At 37.2% G+C, this 19,719-nt stretch overlaps 4 protein-coding genes across 4 annotated transcripts; 2 read left to right on the top strand and 2 right to left on the bottom strand.

The window, feature by feature from the left end:
* Positions 1 to 1,232: 1,232 nt before the first annotated feature.
* LOC108866741 (EPIDERMAL PATTERNING FACTOR-like protein 3) lies at positions 1,233 to 2,641 on the top strand. Its single transcript, XM_018645927.2, has 3 exons — positions 1,233 to 1,908; positions 2,070 to 2,125; positions 2,252 to 2,641. The coding sequence occupies exons 1-3, from the start codon at positions 1,806 to 1,808 to the stop codon at positions 2,459 to 2,461; spliced, it is 369 nt and encodes a 122-aa protein (XP_018501443.1). The 5' UTR covers positions 1,233 to 1,805; the 3' UTR covers positions 2,462 to 2,641.
* A 2,623-nt stretch (positions 2,642 to 5,264) lies between these two features.
* LOC103940923 (casein kinase 1-like protein 1) lies at positions 5,265 to 9,356 on the top strand. Its single transcript, XM_009351104.3, has 13 exons — positions 5,265 to 5,836; positions 5,934 to 5,974; positions 6,474 to 6,543; positions 6,637 to 6,785; positions 6,883 to 6,978; positions 7,104 to 7,174; positions 7,339 to 7,400; positions 7,532 to 7,595; positions 7,685 to 7,769; positions 7,859 to 7,985; positions 8,087 to 8,230; positions 8,521 to 8,657; positions 8,842 to 9,356. The coding sequence occupies exons 1-13, from the start codon at positions 5,761 to 5,763 to the stop codon at positions 9,097 to 9,099; spliced, it is 1,380 nt and encodes a 459-aa protein (XP_009349379.1). The 5' UTR covers positions 5,265 to 5,760; the 3' UTR covers positions 9,100 to 9,356.
* A 1,990-nt stretch (positions 9,357 to 11,346) lies between these two features.
* LOC103940922 lies at positions 11,347 to 12,116 on the bottom strand. The gene has a single exon (XM_009351103.3). The coding sequence runs from the start codon at positions 11,899 to 11,901 to the stop codon at positions 11,518 to 11,520; it is 384 nt and encodes a 127-aa protein (XP_009349378.1). The 5' UTR covers positions 11,902 to 12,116; the 3' UTR covers positions 11,347 to 11,517.
* Positions 12,117 to 13,187: 1,071 nt separating this feature from the next.
* Positions 13,188 to 19,026, bottom strand: LOC103940921 (diacylglycerol O-acyltransferase 1A-like). Its single transcript, XM_048587179.1, has 16 exons — positions 18,562 to 19,026; positions 18,306 to 18,386; positions 18,123 to 18,196; positions 17,923 to 17,998; positions 17,771 to 17,838; positions 17,204 to 17,327; positions 16,889 to 16,987; positions 16,213 to 16,314; positions 15,984 to 16,120; positions 15,766 to 15,847; positions 15,628 to 15,648; positions 15,067 to 15,129; positions 14,908 to 14,955; positions 14,095 to 14,157; positions 13,947 to 14,000; positions 13,188 to 13,517 (listed from the first exon to the last, which is right to left on the bottom strand). The coding sequence occupies exons 1-16, from the start codon at positions 18,943 to 18,945 to the stop codon at positions 13,413 to 13,415; spliced, it is 1,581 nt and encodes a 526-aa protein (XP_048443136.1). The 5' UTR covers positions 18,946 to 19,026; the 3' UTR covers positions 13,188 to 13,412.
* Between the last annotated feature and the right edge of the window lie 693 nt (positions 19,027 to 19,719).

The following is a 19,719-nucleotide window of genomic DNA, read 5'->3' on the forward strand; positions in this document are numbered from 1 at the left end:
GAAAACAGAAGAACGCAGGTCTAGATGGTAGCCCCCTTAGGGCTCATGTCTAGTAGTAGCTACATGCAGTCTCTGTGTATGTTGAGGCCTACGTTTCAGGAGACGGCATTTGCATAATTGAATGCATGTACTAATTTACAAGAGTCCCTTCACAATTTCCTCTTTCACTTCATCTTTATGTTTGATAACAGTTGAATACCATATTTCACGATAACCAATACTACAAAATAATAGAATTATTATTAAATAAACGAGTACGTCGAAACGATTACATTATGAATGACTTATTATCTCTGAATAACAAAGTTCTCCATTTATAATAAACTAATTATAGTCCCTAATAAGCAAGGAGACGAGAACCTAATTCAAATGGACTAAGCCCAAATCCAAACACTAAATAAATAACTATTTTCCAACACCTCCCGTCAAACTCATGGTTGTACACGTCCTGAGTTTGTCAACAAGCAGGTGCAGATGCAAGCTCTGTTAGACGGATACGACAAGGTAAACTCTGTTAGGTGTACACGATAAGACAAGCTCCTTTTGACGGACACGATAAGGCAAGCTCTGTTAAACGAACACGATAAAACAAGTTCCATTAGACGGACACAACAAAGTAAGCCCTGTTGACACTAATAAAGCTTGTGTAGCGAATAGCTAGCTATGAGTTGGACTAAATTAAAGGGTGAATGACAACAAACTTCACCAGAGATAGTAATTGAGATTTTGATGTGAGCTACTCACAGGAAATTGAATAAGTCTTCATTGCAACAGCATTATGACTATGCAAGAAAAGCATCAATCCCAACACAATAAAATCTTTTTTGACTCATCAATTCACTGGAAATTTCAGATTTTAGAGGGCACAGCCAGATGGACTGTGTGTTCTCCATCAACCCTTCCTGTTTGAAAATTGACCCCAACTTCAGACTTCAACTACTTTTTTAATTTACTGTTTAGTCGGCCAATTAAATCAGAGAGCATATTATTGACTGGTGTCTCAGGTACTTACTTATATGGTTGAAATTCTGAATAAGAGAGTACCTAAGCTAAGTTACTAGCTCCAAAACACGAAACATAACGCCAAAAAGAGTCACTTAAACTAATTATGCAACGGTGTATGAAAATGTGTAAATATATGATAAAACATGACATTTGGGATACTATTATTTTAGCCGTCTTTTGTTTCAAATAGATCTACTCAACGGCGAAATTTCTTGTGGCCTTGACCAATCCGTCCGAAGGGACAGGTTCACAGTCCACACCTTTTCACATAAATCAGACAGTTTTCATGTTTTCAATGTATTTTTGACAGTTTTCACGTTCTCTATGTATTTTTTTCCCTTTTTTATTGACAGACTCTGAGACTGATTGAGTTGTCAAAAGAAAGACAACCAAAAGGAGCATTCCCCAAATTCCAATCTTCTCCAAGTCATTTTGTTTCTTTGTTTAGGGTTCTGTTTGACAAGAACGCGGACAAGAAGGTCGAATAAATTCATCTCTCCTCTCTCCCTCTCTCTCTCTCTCTCCTCTTGGTAAGAATCTCCCCCCTCCAGAGACCACCAGAATCACTGCCACAAGAAGAAAGAAAGAAACAGTATATTTTGTCTTCTTCCACTGGTCTTCAAACCCTCAAACAGTATATTTTGTCTTCTTCCACTGTTCTTCAAACCCCCCTCTCTCTCTCTCTCTCTCTCTCTCTCTCTCTCTATATATATATATATATATGTCATTGCTTGCATTTTGTCCCCCCGCCACTCACAAAACAGGTCATCACTATTGCCATTTGGATATTTCCAACAAAAATGAAGAGAAAGACATGCTGCATTACTGTAGTGGTTACTCTTCTGTGTTGGGTTTCTGTTACAAGCAGGCCTTTTGCATCCTATGACGTTCCCCATCAAGAAGGTAAAAAGCTACTTGTACCATACTTCTCATGGGAGACTCTCAGCTGTTTCCGGAAATTTATCAGCATATCTCTGTATTTCTCATCACTCTATTTTCGGTTGTATGCTAGAATCCAGTCTTTTCATATAGTTATATGTTTACCCAAATACCTTTTCTTATAGCTAATCAAACAGAGAGAAACCAATATTCCCCAGGAGCTACCTTTGACTCAAAACAGGTACATCTTTGGTTCTCCATCTCTGGATATTATATGTGCATATATAACATATATTATAATATTTGTGTGTGTATATATATATATTTGTATGTGTTTGGTGTATGGATAATTAGGGTTTGTCTTTAGGAAGTTGAGGAAGGCATGGAACAAAGAAAGTATAGAGGGCTGAGTAGGCTGGGGTCAAGACCACCAATTTGTAAGCACCTATGTGGAAGCTGCGAGCCATGTGTTCCAGTTCAGACACGCACAACCACTGACCACTTTGGAGTTCAATATGCAAATTATGAGCCTGAAGGTTGGAGATGCAAATGTGGCTCTACTTTCTTCACTCCATAAAAAGAATTGTGCTGTTTCAAGCGGTTTTCCGGTATATGCTCCGGGACATAGGATACATGCGTGTACCGGAACATAGTAACATTTTCGCTAGCTATTTCAAACTTCAAGCTCTTGCTCTAAAGAGACTTGCGATGTGTAAACTGAAAATTTCGTTTTTGAATATTTTTTGAGCTTTACACAGTTAGGAGTGTAGCTAGACACAGGCTATTTTGGAATTCCCCTTCTTCCTATCCTATCATTGAGATCTGAGGTTCGAGTTATTATCACTGTATAACTTATGACTAGTTCGATATCAACTAATTGTAACTGATCTAATTGAATATTATTGTGTTAAAAAAAACCTGAGATGATTTATGCACAACGCTTTTTAATAAATATATATCGTGTCGATAAGGTATTTGATCTATTGGCAATTAACTTGTTAATAACAAAATGTATCAACCAACATGTTATTGATACATTAACAATGATATCAGTACAAACACGACTTTTAATAAAAGACGGAACTTTCCAATTTTGCTCGTATAAATAGTTTAATTTCCATGTAAGGTACAACTTTACATTACGTAAATAGATAGAGATAACCATAGGCCTTTCTTTCACTGAAATTATTGCCTTTGAAAATTTCCAGTACGCATTTGGAATAATGTTCCTCACCCTCCAAACCAGTTAGAATTTAAAGAAAACTAATTCCAAATCGTCGTGGGGATGGAAAGGTGTATTGTTGGGGAGGCAAGGTTTGGTCCGTGGGATTCGATGGCGGGCTGGAAACGGTGAATCTATTAGGGTGGCTGGTGATCCATGGATACCGAAGCCTCATTCTTTGGGTGTGAATTTAGTCGTGCTTTCTAGTTTGGGACGTCTTTGCAGATTGATATGGCGTCTATGGGGGCGAATGATTTTATGGAGGGTTGGCAGACGTTGGTAGAGCGATTGGATAAGGAGGTGGATGCGGAGTTGATAATGTAGCAGGTGGTGTTTGGTTTATGGCGAATTTGGAAGTGTAGGAATGAAGCTATATTTAATGGAAATAGAATCCTACCCCATGTTGCAATTGATTTATGGCAGCAGCAAGTCAGCGAGTTCAAGGAGGCTATGGCAGTGGAGGCGGGGGAGAGGCAAAAGAGTAGGGACCCAAAGGTGGGTAGTAATGAGACGGATGGGGTTGGGGGTGATGGATTCACATGGACGAAACCCCTCTTTTGCACCTAAAGCTTAACTATGATGCTGCATGGCGGAAAGCTACGAAGGTGAGTGGTGTGGGTCGGGTGCTCCGGGATTTTGCCGGGATACCAAAGCTTGTGGGAGAGGTGGGTAGGGAGAGTTTTGCTGCTGTGACTATGGCGGAGGCTGAGGCGATTAGGCAAGGGATGGAGATGATTATTGCTAGTGATGTTATGAAGCCTGGGATTAGGTTGGCTATGGAATCAGACTCAAAAGGGTTGATCCAAATGATTAACAAGGAGGATGACAAGCTTGTAGAATTGGTGAAGTTTTGCTTTACCCCTCGATAATGCAATCGTGCAACTCACTTGGTGGCGACACAAGCAGTTAAGCATGGGAGGAGATTTGGCGAGGATGAGTTAGGTTTAGAGTTTCTTTTTAATATTTTAATAGAAGATGCAAATGTAGCCGTTCGTATTTAAATTCAATAAATTTCTATCTTTCGACCAAAAAAAAAAAAAATCCAAAACAAGAAAAAAAATGTCGTAGCGTAACAGTGCTTGTCTTTGTATTGTCTGTAAATTACAGTTTGACGTATATAGATTTGTGTGACAAAATGAAAAAGTAAAACTTTTATTTGTATACGTCAAACTGTTATTTGTATGTAAAAAATGTGTCATATATGAAGAACTTGAACATAAGTGCTCGACTACGTGCTTGTGTTCAAGGGCGGATGGAAAAAGGGACCAAGGTGGTCTCAGGACCATCTAAGTCTGAAAAATATACGTATGAAGGTCTTCGGATGACCCTCCAAATATTGGCACGGTCCCTTTTGTGCTTACTAAAATGTGTAGTGTAATGCATGCTAGGTATATCTCGGCATGTTGCGTCGACATCATTCGACAAATTCTCTCTATATCACTCATCAAATTGTTTTGGCATATGACGATATTTGTTGCAATGTGTATAACAAGCCTACCAAGTGAATAAATTGAATTTTTTTTTTGTGCACATTTCGTGCCCTGTTTATATCTAAAAAACTTTTATTTAATGTTGGGCCACAACGTTCAAATTTTGGATCCGCCACTGCTCGTGTGACACACTTGACAAATACGAGACATTTATCTAAAGTGTCTATCAAGTTCCACATGTACGAAACCAAATATTTTCTGCAAACTACAAATGTTGACATGTGAGTAACTCATAATTCAAGTGGTCTCTGCCCATCTAATGCCGCTTGTATTAAAAATGATGTACATTTTCTTAGTAAGTTCGATCGGTGCAAACAAAAGATTATGTAGTATTTGAAGAAAATAAAGTATGAAAGGCTCAGTAAATGGAGTGGGTGTCACGTTTTTCATGGGCAAGTCCATCCTTGAAAATTAAGAACATCCGACTCAAATCACACGCGGTTGGACCACGTGTCAGAGTTCCTCCAGTTTTGTGTGAAAAAGTCACGTCACATCACTCCCCAAACAATAAAAAAAAAAACAAAAACAAAAATTCTTGAGTGCTATTAAGTTTCTTACTTATGTCAAGTATTTATATTTTATTTTATTTATATAACGATATTTACAGAAGAAGAAGAAATGAATTGATTGAGAACTCCTCTATTTTTATATTGCAAAAGATATTTTCTATCCACGATTATTAGCTTGCTGGTGGGTGGGTATAGGTAGCCATAAGCCAACAAGCCCTGCTGCTGCTTTTGCGTTTCCCCTTCTCCTTTTGTAATTTCAAATCCAAAAGTGCTTTTAACCCAACAAATAAAAGAAATTAAATAAAAATAATAATTCAGAAAAAGAACAAAAAAAAAAAAAAAAAAAAGGAAAAGGAGAATCCTAACCTAGATATCCAACAAGAAATAACCCAGAGAGGGGCCAGCGCATCCCTGTCCGTACGAATTTTGTTTGCTTTGCTTTTGCATTATAATTTTTTTTCCCTTGCTTTGCTTTTATTGGATGGACAATCCGATGTCGTTGCGGTTGATTCGGCCGACTGCCTTCTGCTGATGCGGGGTCGTTGTTGTTTTGATTTTTTGGAATCATCGTCCAATTTCTTCCCCATTTTTTGTAGTTTTTGTAATTTTAGGGTTAGGGTTTCGATTTCAACCGATTTGGGCTGCTTTGGAAGATATGGAGCCTCGCGTTGGGAATAAGTTTCGGCTCGGCCGGAAGATCGGTAGCGGTTCGTTCGGAGAGATCCATCTGGGTTTGTTGCTTCTTCATCTTCCTGTTAGTTGTGGATTTGTATGTGATTATGTATGTAAGTAGGTGGTTAATTGTGGGTTTGAATTGCTTGTTTGCAGGTACAAACATTCAGACGAACGAAGAGGTTGCGATTAAGCTTGTGAGTGTTTTTCGTTGTTCCAATTCAGCTACGAGTTGTGATTTTTTATTATTTATTTTTGTGTGATTTAAATGCCCGTTTGCTTGCTTTTTACTTATGTGTTAATTTAAGTTTAATCCGTGGCCTGAGAATTGGTAAGAATGATTCTTTAAGTTCACGGTCTAGTTTTTGTGTTTCGGCTTTCACTTTGCGTTAGTAATGCCGAGGAATCAAACGTTTGCGGAACGACTAGTCCTTAGATCAATTGATTTTTCTGATGATGTTGACGCATTAATGCTAGGAGCTTGCTCTTCAGGCTATTTCCTCGTTATGGCCTGAGTTCCGTGCAATGTATTTGTTTGATTGATTGATTAGTATCTAGAAAATTATTTTAGGTGGATCGTGTTTTTTTTTTTGTAAATAGAGGTCTTCAAGTTTTAGTGGTGGTGTTGAAGTTTCCTTTTATGAACTGTTATTAGCGGGGTATGAAGCTAATTGTCTTGTTGTTTCTTGTACTTAGGAAAATGTGAAGACAAAACACCCTCAGCTGCTGTACGAATCCAAGTTATACAGGATCCTATCAGGAGCAAGTAAGTGAAACTGCTGCATTTTCTAGTTAATCAGCAGTTTCTGTTGCAAGTTTCTGCTGCAGGTTTTCTGATTTCTAAATTTGGTTCTTGCAGCTGGAATTCCAAATGTGAGGTGGTTTGGAGTTGAAGGAGGCTATAATGTTTTGGTAATGGATTTACTGGGCCCTAGTCTTGAAGACTTGTTTAACTTCTGTAATAGGAAACTTTCTTTGAAGACCGTTCTTATGCTGGCGGATCAAATGGTAGGTGTGAGTCGATGCACATTTGCACTTCATCGTATTGGTTTAATATATTTGTGGGGAAGATACTGACTCTTTCTGTGCTTGACATTTATCTCAGATCAGTCGTGTTGAATTTGTCCATAGTAAGTCATTTCTACATCGAGATATCAAGCCAGACAATTTTCTTATGGGCTTGGGAAGGCGTGCAAATCAGGTTTTCTATCTTAATTTGGTGTATACATGGTTTTGTAGGTCTATATATGCTTGTGTTTCGGTGCACATATTTCATATGCCAGTGAATCTATATTAATACGGTAATTGATTTTTCGTTATACGTAGGTGTACATGATAGACTTTGGTCTGGCTAAGAAATACAGAGATAGTTCAACCCGTCAGCATATTCCTTATAGGTGAGATGATGCTTGTTTTTCTGTGTTCTCTAATATGGTCTCCGAATATGATTCTAGAGAAATATAGCAGTAAACTAGAAATGGACTTGCACTACGAGATTTGTAGTTGATGTTATAACCTAACCAAGTCATATTATCATTGTACATCGGTATGAATGGTGCAGGGAAAACAAGAATTTGACTGGAACTGCAAGATATGCAAGTTTCAATACTCATCTTGGAATTGGTATGTCTTAGACTTTAGTCTTTGTTTTTGCCCTTTGTATCCCTTGTAATGTACTTTTGTTCAGTTAAATCCACCATCTGGTTTATTGACATTGATTTAGAAATTCTTTTATGACATTCTGCACTTTGTAGAGCAAAGCCGGAGGGATGATTTAGAATCTCTTGGTTATGTCCTTATGTATTTCCTTAGAGGAAGGTGATTATTTCTGAAGGCCCTTTTTTTTTTTTTTTTTTGTTGTGGTGCTCTCTGTTGATATTTTGTTTAATAGTTCTTTTTGCCTTTAGTCTTCCTTGGCAGGGACTAAAAGCGGGAACTAAGAAACAGAAGTATGAAAAAATTACTGAAAAAAAGGTTTCTACTTCAATTGAGGTATGATGCTTGTGAATGCTAATGTGGTTGTATACAATTCAGGCCTTATGTGTCGCATATTATGACTAGAGAATTTAATGATTTCGCAGGCGTTATGTCGGGGTTATCCGACAGAGTTTGCTTCATACTTCCATTACTGTCGCTCACTACGGTTTGATGATAAGCCAGACTATCTTTATTTGAAAAAAATATTCCGGGATGTCTTCATTCGTGAAGGTTTGAATTCTATTGTCATTACAACGAGCATTGTAAGAGGATTTCTACATTACAGTGAGCGTTCTATTTACACTGATTGTATCCATTGGGTTTTGCTTCAGGCTTCCCGTTTGATTATGTGTTTGACTGGACAATTTTGAAGTATCAGCAATCACAGCTGGCTGTTCCTCCAACCCGTGCCCTTCCTGGTACTGGAACAAGTTCTGGAATGCCCCATGCCGCTGTTAATGCGGACAGACTCGCAGGTACGTTGTTTAGCATTGCTCTAGATGAATTTAAACAGCATTCTTATAGGTAAGTTTATTCGTCACAGCTAGAGGATGGTGGTGTTTGGAGATTACCACATGTTTTTTTTCTCCTATTTGTTTATTTTAAAATTTGACTTGTCCGTATGTTAATATATAAATTTAAGGAATTCTTTGTTCACTTTCGAGTTCGACAACTTATTACTAAAGGTTTTCTGATATCTGGGTGTCATTTCTCCTATATTAGCTTTTTGCATTTTCTAACATTTTACTTCACGGCTTCCATATAGATGAGGAAGATGGGCGGCCAACTGGTTTAAGATCATCGGATGCCTCTCAGCGGAGAATACCTGGACCGGCGCTTAATTCATTGAGCCTTTCGAGGCAGAAGAATCCAATTGCTAATGATGCTTCATTAACTAGAGAGGTGAGATGTTTGGAATGCATTATTTATGGAATTGAAATCCTTTTTGCAGGGTTATATCAAACGGAATAGTTGAGTCTTTATTCGTATGTCTCGAGTCTTGACCCACTTAAGGACGTCCCTGCGTGCAATAAAGTTTGCTTTTATGCCTTGTGACAAAAATCTCGTCCATTGTTGGGCCTTGCAGACGTCAAATAGCAATATGTATGGCCGGTCAGCCGGATCATCAAGGAGAGTTGCTGTTTCTAGCAGCCGCGATGCATTTGGCAGAAGTGAGTCTGACATTCGCCCTCGAACAACCGATGCTAGCCCTGGAGGACACAGAATTTCAAGTGGTCGAAGAAGATCACCAGTTGAGTCATCAGACCCCACCCGGAGACATACATCTCAAACGGGGAACTACGAGACTACCGTTAAAGGCATCGAAGGTCTGCATTTAGACTAGGGTTGGTTTTGGTTTGGTAAGTGTTCCGAAATGGGCTTATTGGAAACCGAACCGAACCGAACAGTTAGGGAAGGAGAAAAAAACCGAAACCGCACCGATTATTTTAGTTTACCGAAATTTGGGTCAGTTTCGGTAAAGGCCCATTTTTTCAGCCCATATTTGATGGGCTTCTAAATTTATGTTGCTTTTCAGCCCAATTTTGTTGGGGTTTTGAATCTTTTCAAATTTTTTGCCAATTCACGTACAAAATTCTACCACCTGAGCTTTGTTGGCAATTTTCATGGACTCTGCCAATTTGCTTCAAAACATTGGCACAATTTTGAGTTTCCCTGCCCTTTTCCATTTCCACCAAAGCACACTCAATGCATCGGCACGCAGATGAGAGACGACAAGCTAGCGAACTAAGAGGATGCAGAATACCGGAACAGTGATCGCTAAATTGTACAATCGTCGATATTCTCTCTCCTTCGCCGGACTGCTTTTCACGCTCGAATATAACTACGATAAACATGAAATTGAATTACTAAAATGAGGGACGCTCTAAGATATCTTAACGATGACTTAATTGGGGAAACAAGGATGTCACATGGAGGCAGCCAACCGAGCTCAGTTGGTACGAGAAAATGTATCTGGAAAGCTAAAAGCTTACTCACTGCCACCGAACAAGATCAATGACAATGACGAACCCCAATTTGCACTGCTGTACGCCATTTCTTTGTGATTTTCCCGGAAATCTTTCATCAGACAATGCATTAGGCAAGGGTTTGCATACATGGCGGAAATCGGAAACAGTTCCGAAATGCATGACAAAGAAAGAGGTAACGAAGATCATATCAAGTTGACAACAAATAATAATAGGCTATTTAGTTAAAATGGTTACTGAAATTGGCATAACTGCTCATTTTGATCTCTGAGATTTGAAATCGATTGAAGTGATTCTTGAGATTGTTTAACATCAATCATTTTGGTCATTCCGGGAAAAATTTCTGTTAAATTGAAGGTATTTTTGTCAAATCAACATCTCTACTTGAACTTGTGCTTTCTTCAATTTAATGGAGATTTTTTCTGAGAATGACCAAAATTATTGACAATGAACGGACCATTTATATATATATATATATATATATATTTAACAGACGATGTTATCTGTAATAAGAGTGTTGTTTTTTTTTTTTTTTTTTGGGGTGGGGGGTGTTTAAGATTACTAAGGAATTTTAAAATGACGGAAATTGAATTGACGAAATTTTATTTTTTAGAATTTATGAATTTTCTTGTTTGGTAAACCTAAAAGAATAATGAAATTGAATACGAAATTTGTTATTTTAAGCTCTCAATCATATAAATTGGGAAATGACATCTACTTACATGGAATTTAAAATTGAGAATTGGAGGTCCCAAATTCCAGGTTTTTTTCTACACAAAAATTTTTAATTCCTATGTTTATGAATCCAAACAAGAGAATTTGTGCATGCCAATTTACAAATTCAGACTTTTATCTAAATTCCAAGTTTATTTTTCTCTTCCAAACATAGTGTAAGCTTCACAATGAGATGTGGTTCAAATTCACATTTGGCGAGAATAGAACCTAAGGCCTCTCACTTACCAATGAAAAAAGATACTATTAGACCGTAGTACTAAAGCCTGATTTGGTATTGAGGTGATTCTGAAAAAAGCTGAGAGCTGTTTTTGTGTTTGGTAAACATTCAGCTTCAGCTTTTTTTCACAGTTTTGAATGAAAAAAAGCCAAAAACAAGAAGCTACAAAACGCAGCTTTGAAAAATTGGCTTTTTTCACATCTGTTTTTACATAAAAGTTTACCAAACACTATAATACTGGTTTTTTTTTTTTTCAAAAGCACTTTTACAAAAAAGTTTACCAAACACTCTGCTGCTTTATTTCACAGCCGCTTATTCTTACAGCACAGTAGAAGCAGCTTTTTTTTCAAAGCACAACAATACCAAACCAGCCCTAAGTGGCTCTATTAGTTTTAAATCTCATGAACCAAATCAACTAATTGAGAACTTTATGCCTATCTTAGAGACTATTTTGACCAAAAACCTACCATAATATTACCGGAAATCGAATACGGAATTCATATTTCAGAACCTCATTCACACCTCCTCCTTGAGGTACATGGGAGATTAACAACGCTAATTTAGTTATATGATGCCTAGAAACTAATTTCATACAAAAATATTATGAACCACCAAAAAGGCTTACATTAAATTTATTTATATAATTTTCAGATTACCAAAAATACACAATATACAAATATTCATAAAAAAATCACATTACAACTTCATAATTTCCAACACAAACACTCCGATTTTACAAATTAATAACACCGAGCATAACTTAAACAATTGAAATAAATAAATAGTGGTACGAATTTATATAATATATATTCAGAAATGATGATTACCGGCCATAGACGACTCTATTACAAGTTTCCTTGAGCCACCGGAAGCTCTTCCGGAGCGACCCTTTGAGCTTCCCTTCCACCGTATACACCTTATAGCTCGCCACCCTCTTCTTCCTCTGCAGCTCCGGATCGCTCAGGCTCCAGCTCTTCGTCGCCGACCCGTTCGCCGACTTCCCCTTCCTAATCTTCTCGCCGTTGTTTCCCGCCTGGGTTTGCTGCTGCTGCGGGTGCACAGAGGTCGCGTAGGAGGCGCTGTAGCACCTGAGATCCTGCATCCCATTGACCCCCGACGAAGCGGGTCCCGCCGACCCGCTGCCGCCATTGTAGCTCTCCATCTGCGACCTTCCGTGACCGCACGATCTGGATCTGAAATCTTCCATTAAGAATTCACTTAGCTCACACTGTCCTTCTCTCCCTCCTTTCTCTCTCTCTGGACTCTGGAGCTCGTCCACTGCAGTGGATAACAGATTGTTTGAATTTGGCAGAGAGGAGGGAAGAGAATCTTTGGGATCGTGGTTTGTCGCAGAACAATGTTTATTTATTTATTAGGAATTTTTAATGATATTTTTACTTTCTTATTATATTTAAAGAATGAATGGTGTACTACTCCTGGCCTCTTCTCCGCACTGGAATTTTTTTATCTTGAAAACGATTTTCTTGTACCATTCATTTTCTAAAAAGAAGTTTTAACGAAAAATTCGTGGTATTGTTCATTTTAACGAAAAATCATATTTTTACATTAAAAAATTATATCTTACTTTTTATTTTGTCCTTATCGTTAAAACTCAAAATTTTGAAACCCTTTTCATTAGTTTTCCTTTTTTAAAATTCAATCATTCATTGGTGTTACATTAATAATCAAAGAAAAAATAAAAACCATTCTTTTTTCAAAACTCATTTTAGGCATTCCCATGACTACGGAAAGAATTTACATGAAATAAGTTAACCGCTATGTGAGGTTCGTTGTTTAATAATGCATTGTCATATGTAGATTTTTTTTCACATGACATATATTATTGAATTAAGACGTTATATGGTTGTATACCCCTTTCCATATAAATTTGTTATCATCATGATCACAAAATTCTGTTATAACTAATTTAGACAAGTTTTTGTTTTCAATCAAAAAATAAATAATAAAAAAAAACTATTTTAAAGTGCTAATAACAATTCTTAAAAAAAAAAATGCAACTCAATAAATTAGAAGACTGTTTTCAAATGTTTATGGGCTCGTTTAACGCTTTTAGTTTTTGAGTTTCAAAAACACTTGAAGTACTTCCTACAAGAAACACAAATTACTTCTTGCAAAATGCACTTTAATTGTTTTTTAAAGTTCACTTACAATTTTACTAAAGATTAGTTCAAATAATACTTATACTAAAAACGCTTTCAACCTCTTTAAAAGCACTTCTAAACATATCTTATAATTTTTTATTGAGTGCGCACGCAGAATATCATGAAAATCATGTTGAAGTCGCGTTACATCAAAGATTCGAGATGTAGACCTTTCTTTCGACCCAAAGTAAAGAAAAAGAGATGTAGACATTTCAAGGTGGGGGTATATGATATAAGGGTGGGGACTGGGGGATGATATTGAAACCATTTCTTCAAATTTCCCAACTAAATATATACCGCAAAAACTAAACCAGGAGAAGACAGTCGTGGCTCTACTCACTGTTAGAGAAAGATATTCAAAATTGTATATAAAATCAATTGAATTAAAAAATATATATAAAAAAAAGATGAAAAACGTATGGAACATGAAAACGTTGAAACCAGAGGAAGCAGCTTAAGTTAGAGTTGCCTTGGACGAAGGAGGAAAGCCGGCTTATCGGAAGGCAACACCGCTTCCAGAGCGATTCGATCCCTACTTAGACAGAGACTCAAAACTTCAGTCGAGTTTCCCTTTCCGATTCATCAAGTCGTGGTAATACAGAAGCAGGCACATCGGTTGACCAAGAATGCAAAAGATGAACCAGAAGATCATATTTCCCACCTGGAAATAAGATTCAAAAAACACGATTAAAACATTATCGGTATTGAAATGGTATGAATTTGGATCTGTTGGGAAGTTTGGCGTAAGTGGATGAATAGAACTCAGACATGTAGAAAGTATATGTGCCCTCAACAATCCATAGAGCACGAACAGAGTACCGGAACTAGTTAAAAAAAATTAAAGGCCTACAGGTACTATTATTGCGGGGTTTACTTTCGAATATGTAGAATTTGGGGGTCATGGAAATTTCTTAGAAGAAACTAAGAACGATGCATTACACCCCTATCCCTCCAGCAGGACTGCTCCAGGTATTTAATTCTCACTAGAAACTAAATATGTAACTGGTGGCTAACGCCCAACTAAGTAGCCAAAACTATGCTACATTAATATGAGTTTTCTGCAAAAGTAAGCTTTAAAACAAGGACATACCATCGAGTTTCTGAATTTATTTTGCAGGTAATTTGTGATCAAGACAAGTGGTACCTGTGACGAAAACGCAACAAAAGAAAATTAGGACCATTGATCATCAGTATGAGTAGGACTCATGAATGTGGCAAGGAAACTAAAATGTTCTTGCCTGGAACATAATTCCGATAAAAGCCCACAACTTGAAAATGTGGCAGGGAACAGCTATGCATAGCTGGAGACAAGTCAAAAAATATTGGATAAGATAATAGAAACACAAACAGCTATGCAAGGTTCATTGTAGAAAAAAGCCATGACAATTCAGATCCGAGTAAGACACAAAAGGGGAAATATTTCAGATGACCCCCAGATAATGTTTCATGTGGAGTTTGCATTGGTGATCACGATGAGGAGCTCTGGTTCTAATAAAATGATATATTTCCATGCTCAAACTTAGTCTTTAGCCTTTGGCCCAAATCAAATGTTAAGAGTTCATATTGCGATTACCTAAAGGACATCGGAATTCATTCTTACGTGTATGGGTATTCTACTATTGTAAGGTAATCAGGAGTGTTTGATCAGCAATACCCTTCAATAAACAATGGTAGCATAACCCTTCAAGTTTGTGCTTGATAGCAATTACTTTACAAAAGCAAATTACCAAGTGTGCACATTCCTGGGTGGTGTACATCTAAATAGCTTAAGTCTTGGTTAAGTACTAAGATGATGATTCGCTTGATTCAAATGACATGCTTCAAAGCCATTCTTTCAGTTTCAAATCCTATAAGTTGTTCATATAATCATGACACCGTATCAAATTCCAGAATCCCACTTTCTACCAACAATCACGTTCCAAAACAAGAGAATGCTAATTCTCATTATGGACAATAGAATATGATGAAGGGAGGAGCAATAGAATAGTCCTTATCCTGAGGGAAAGGGTCACTAAATAACAACATTAAACTCACAGAAACAAAGCAAATACCTCATGAAATACGGCAGATACTAGGAAGGCGATTACGATGGCAACTCCCTGAATTCAAAGAAAGAAAAGAAAAACAAATTAGTTTTGTACTTTATAAAACAAATTAAATGTACATCCCTCACGCATCACTTAATATTGAAATAAAGAGAAATTAGATACCTTGGGTACTCCGTGGCGTAGGCATGGAAAATAGATATGGCGAACCATCCATTTATGAACAGGCTGAAATGAATACACCCAATCAGTATTAGACTTTCACTTGGGCATTAGCACAAATGAAAACTACAAGACCACAAGCGCTCTTTCAAATAAGTCAATATTTACTTATATAGTTATATACACAACTTTAAGTCTTCACTGCATCCAGCTGCCTCGTGAATAAGGCGAGCAAGAAAGAGAGGGTTTGTTATCATTGTAAAATGTAAACAACAGATACCATCTAACTGCGTTTTGTCATTACATGGCAGCTTTGATGACAATGAAATTGGGCTTATACAGCCTCTTTTCAGGCTTATAAGTTATAACGCTTATTAAATGATAATGCTAATACACCTATTCTTTGATACAAATTCAAACACATTAAAATCCAAACTCACTAGAGTCCTATAAGCAACTTAGATTCAAAATGAATATTGAATAAAAGTCAAAACAATAATTTATCGTAGTACTTTAAAGTATATGAGAAAAGATAACAACAGAATTAGAGTTAAACATACATACCATATTCCACATTCTCCAATACTGATGACAGGCCACCAGAAGACCCATGCAACAAAAGTAAACGGTAAAAAGTTTCAATTCAGCAAGGAGCTGCAATAATATAATCTAAGAATAAATTGCATATAACATAAAACGCACCTCCTCAACAGTTTTTGCGTTCCACCAATCTTTATAGAACTCCCGATCACCAAAACAAAGCAGCTCAGCAAGTATATTTAACCTATATTTATAACACTGGATGTAAGCATAAACTCAAAACTGAAATGAAAGTGCAAACTTAGAATAATAAGTATCTTCCAAGCAGCTATAGAGACATCAGAAAGAAAAAAAAAGGAGGATGATGAAACAAGACGTACCAGAGGTGGAAAAAGCAATAGAACATGCATAGCCACACATATAAATTGGGAACTGAAAGCTTCAAAACCCTCTCTATGGCATATAACCAGTCCCCCTTCAAAGGATGTTTTGAATTCTTGACAATCGGGTTAATGTACTGCAAAATATACACATGGCAGAATTCATCAATAATCAAAATTAAATAAAAGAGCATTAAAAGCTTGTTGAAAACAATAAATACCAACTTACTTGTTCTACTATAAATCCCATCACTCCAGTAAAAATGATCAACTTCACAAGTTGACGAAACACCCAACCTTTTCGAACACATGCTGTGCGAGGGTAACTAGTCTGAAACAAGGGTCAGATAAATCAAAATTAAATTCATTTCTCCATTAATCATGTAATGTACAAGTTTATCTCATATGATAAGAACCACAAATTAAAGACTAAAACATGAATTAGCATTCTTTCAATTAAGGATACCAATAATATACTGTAAGAAAATAATCATATTGTTTTCTGATGATTCATTTAATATCATTTTAAAATGAGAAAAAATAATTTAGCCATCTTCGACCTACATACTAATTAAACAATAATGAGTCGTGAAAATATATCAGTTACAAAGAAAATTAAAGCAGAATTCAAACATGTAACGGCAAAACTCACAACACCAGGTTGGAGCAAATATGAAGTTTAAGAGACCGCATGACAGTCTATAAATGAGGGAAAATATTGGTTCAATTTGTAACAAATGCGATATTCTCATTCATTTTTAAAACAGGCAAAGGAAAGGCCAACACATACAAGAAAAGGTGACTTAAACTGACTAAAGCATCAAAACTCAAAAATTTGTACTTTCTGAATAAGGATTGACGGATAAGAAAACCTAGGTTAATTTATGAAATAGTAGTGCAATTACCTGGTAACATAATGTTGGAGCGACCATAAAGTATGCCAAATTTTTTAAATTGTTACTATGAGGGTACTCTGTATTCAGAGAACTAGGTGTGGCATCCCCCTGCAATCAGTCAAGGTCTTCAAGAATTAGAAAACAATCATTTAGTAAGGACAAATTATTGACGAACATTAAACATCTCCTCGAGGAAGAAAACATCTATTAAGATTTAGGACCTTTTTAAACTTTCTTCAAACTTCATATTTAATCTAAAAAGCGGGAAAGAAAAGGACAATATTCACTGTTAAATAAAAACCTTATTCACAAGTTCATAGTTACCTTCTCAACTGCTTTGTGAAGTGCTCTCATATCATAGTTTGTGTGCACATAAGATACGAGTTTTAACCACACGATGCAAGCAAAGAGCATCAATGCAACACCAAATAAAACTGCAGAATCACACCTGCAGAAATGAAGTAAATCAAATAAATGCAACATTTCACTGCTATTCACATATTAGCCAGCTAAAAGATGTCATCAATCAATTTCTTTTTAAACAGCCTTTCCTATTACATAAAGACACAATCTTTCAGGCAGTATTTCCATCCAATGTCAATTTCAGCTTAAGTACTTATCCCCTTAAAGAAGTTTCTAAGATCTCCACAGAAACAAGCATCTTTCAAGAACTGGGTACAAGATTGCAAATCCAGAAAATACGCCAATAAATGAAAAGCACTGAAATACATGTCATGGACTAGAAACAAGAATGTAACAGTAAGAGTTCAAACCCAAATCCTCCAATCAGCACCATGGCCAAAATACAATAACTAGTTACACCTCCTACTAATACCAAAAATCGGGGAATGCAACTAATGGAAACTTAATACGCAGTGAGTTCAAACTGACCTGAGAATCACCACAACCGGATACAAAATTGAAGTTGTTGTAATGACTATATGAAGAGAAACAACAGCCTGCAATGCAAGACAGAAATTCAGATTTCAGATACAGAGTTGCAGAGACCTATTTTTTTAAGCAGTACAAAATGAGTTTCTCACAGCTTCAGATATACACTTTTGTTGCACTAACTTCTCAACTACAAAGGCCGCAAGTGGAAAGATAGGAAGAGTAAGGCTGCAAGTCAAAGAACAAAGAAGCCGAATAAATTTCCCACCACTTGTAATTCAAAGATGGTAACGATAATTAAGTAATTACTAAACCAAACACCGTATCGAAGCATAATAAAAGGAAACATTACCCGCACATAAAAAGTGGCCAATCTCGCAATGATCTTGAACTAAACCAGAAACCAGTTTTAATTAACCAACCATACTGCAACAATAATTGAACAGTCAGAAATCTCTATAAATGTCCGTAAAACAACATTATCAAAGGGCGTAAAATTAGCCGAAAAAACAAAGGACGCGGGCACATGGCAAACCTTCATTAAATTCTCGATGATTAGCCGGCTGTTTACAGCAACAAGTACTACTATACACAGATTGATGAGACCTGCATGGCTCTGCAAAGTGCAAACCAAACAAAAAAGATCAAAGCTTGCAATTAGCATCTCCTTCAAGCTCCAAAGAACGCTAAAAGACAAAAATTTGTTACCCGGCAAACGTATTTTCATTACTGGTAATTGATCACGGATTAACGACACTAATTACAAGTGAAATTAAGCAAGGCTTAAATACCTGTCTGAAGATGGCATCAGAGCTGAGAGGGCTCTCCTTAACTCTCCGATGAGCCGGAACGGACGGCCGATACGCGAATTTCACAGCCGAGGGATCACCGCCCCGATCATTCTCGCCGAGTCCCTTCTTGTCTTGAACAGCATTGACGGACTCAGCCGAGCCGTCAGAGCCTCCAATACGGCAGTTATCGCCCCCGCCGCCGATTTTGGCGCCAACCGAGTCATCACCGCCGGAGTCCCTAACCAAATCGTTCAAAGAATCGGATTCCGCCACGGTGGAGGCCGAGGGTCTGCGGCGTAGCGTGTGGTTGAGATCTGAGTCCGCGCGGGGGCTTGTGGTGGCGCCTGCGATGACTACTGCCTCAGGCGAATCCGCCATCGCCATGACACAACCGCCAATATATATGTAAATTATATGTAATATATGTTTTCCCAGAGAGATGAAGAAAGAGGGAGAACAGAGAGAGAGAGAGATTTCAGAGTATAAACGGGGTGCGAGATTTCAGAGAGTTCCTGTAGAGAGAGAGGGAGAGAGAGATTTCAAATGGAAAAAGATAAAGAGGAAGAATAAATGGGGTGTGAGAAAATTCGCAAAGTGGCGGTGAATGACAGGGAAAGTTGAGCGGTCTTTATATAATAAGCAACAAAAAAACACAGAGGGGAGAGAGAGAGAGAGAGAGAGAGAGAGAGCTGGCGATTGCAGGTATGATGACGAAGCGATGATGTCAGAGCGGGGGAGGGAGGGAGCAGGGGCGGTAGAAGGGGGAAAAACGACAAGCGGACGGTTAACGAAAAACAGTATCGTCGTGTTAAGAGTGTGACAGGGAGAGGGAGGAAGGCAGGAAGCTGCAGACCTGGTCCCGTGGAGCTTTGTGCATACAAACCGTTTCCCCGTCCTTCCTTTCCTTGGCTCCCGCTACTTCCAACCCAAATTAAGTAATTTAACTATTAAATTAACAAAACCAATAATATCATGAGACTAAGTTTTTAGACAAAATTTATAAATTATATGATTTGTCATCGATAGAAATGTGTACATTTATCAACGCTTAAATACTAATTCAACTCAATCATTTATACTAAAAATAAAGTACTAACTCAATCATTAACTTCTATATCATTTAATTTACAAAATTTTGTCTAAAAATTTAGTATCCCT

Source organism: the organism of the source record quoted next, unplaced genomic scaffold (assembly GCF_019419815.1).
Source record: "Pyrus x bretschneideri cultivar Hongxiangsu unplaced genomic scaffold, Pyrus_bretschneideri_v1 Contig1, whole genome shotgun sequence".
Classification (NCBI taxonomy): Eukaryota; Viridiplantae; Streptophyta; class Magnoliopsida; order Rosales; family Rosaceae; genus Pyrus; species Pyrus x bretschneideri.

What these genes read in the sequence shown, in the direction of transcription:
- LOC108866741 (XM_018645927.2), top strand. Translation starts at nt 1,806, where the DNA reads ATGAAGAGAAAGACATGCTGCATTACTGTAGTGGTTACTCTTCTGTGT. An exon ending in TGACGTTCCCCATCAAGAAG is followed by an intron (nt 1,909 to 2,069) that starts GTAAAAAGCTAC and finishes CTTTTCTTATAG; the next exon opens with CTAATCAAACAGAGAGAAAC. An exon ending in CTACCTTTGACTCAAAACAG is followed by an intron (nt 2,126 to 2,251) that starts GTACATCTTTGG and finishes GTTTGTCTTTAG; the next exon opens with GAAGTTGAGGAAGGCATGGA.
- LOC103940923 (XM_009351104.3), top strand. Translation starts at nt 5,761, where the DNA reads ATGGAGCCTCGCGTTGGGAATAAGTTTCGGCTCGGCCGGAAGATCGGT. An exon ending in CAGGATCCTATCAGGAGCAA is followed by an intron (nt 6,544 to 6,636) that starts GTAAGTGAAACT and finishes TGGTTCTTGCAG; the next exon opens with CTGGAATTCCAAATGTGAGG. An exon ending in TGGGAAGGCGTGCAAATCAG is followed by an intron (nt 6,979 to 7,103) that starts GTTTTCTATCTT and finishes CGTTATACGTAG; the next exon opens with GTGTACATGATAGACTTTGG.
- LOC103940922 (XM_009351103.3), bottom strand. Translation starts at nt 11,901, where the DNA reads ATGGAAGATTTCAGATCCAGATCGTGCGGTCACGGAAGGTCGCAGATG.
- LOC103940921 (XM_048587179.1), bottom strand. Translation starts at nt 18,945, where the DNA reads ATGGCGATGGCGGATTCGCCTGAGGCAGTAGTCATCGCAGGCGCCACC. An exon ending in CTGATGCCATCTTCAGACAG is followed by an intron (nt 18,387 to 18,561) that starts GTATTTAAGCCT and finishes TGCACTTTGCAG; the next exon opens with AGCCATGCAGGTCTCATCAA. An exon ending in TGGGATTTATAGTAGAACAA is followed by an intron (nt 16,121 to 16,212) that starts GTAAGTTGGTAT and finishes TATATTTTGCAG; the next exon opens with TACATTAACCCGATTGTCAA.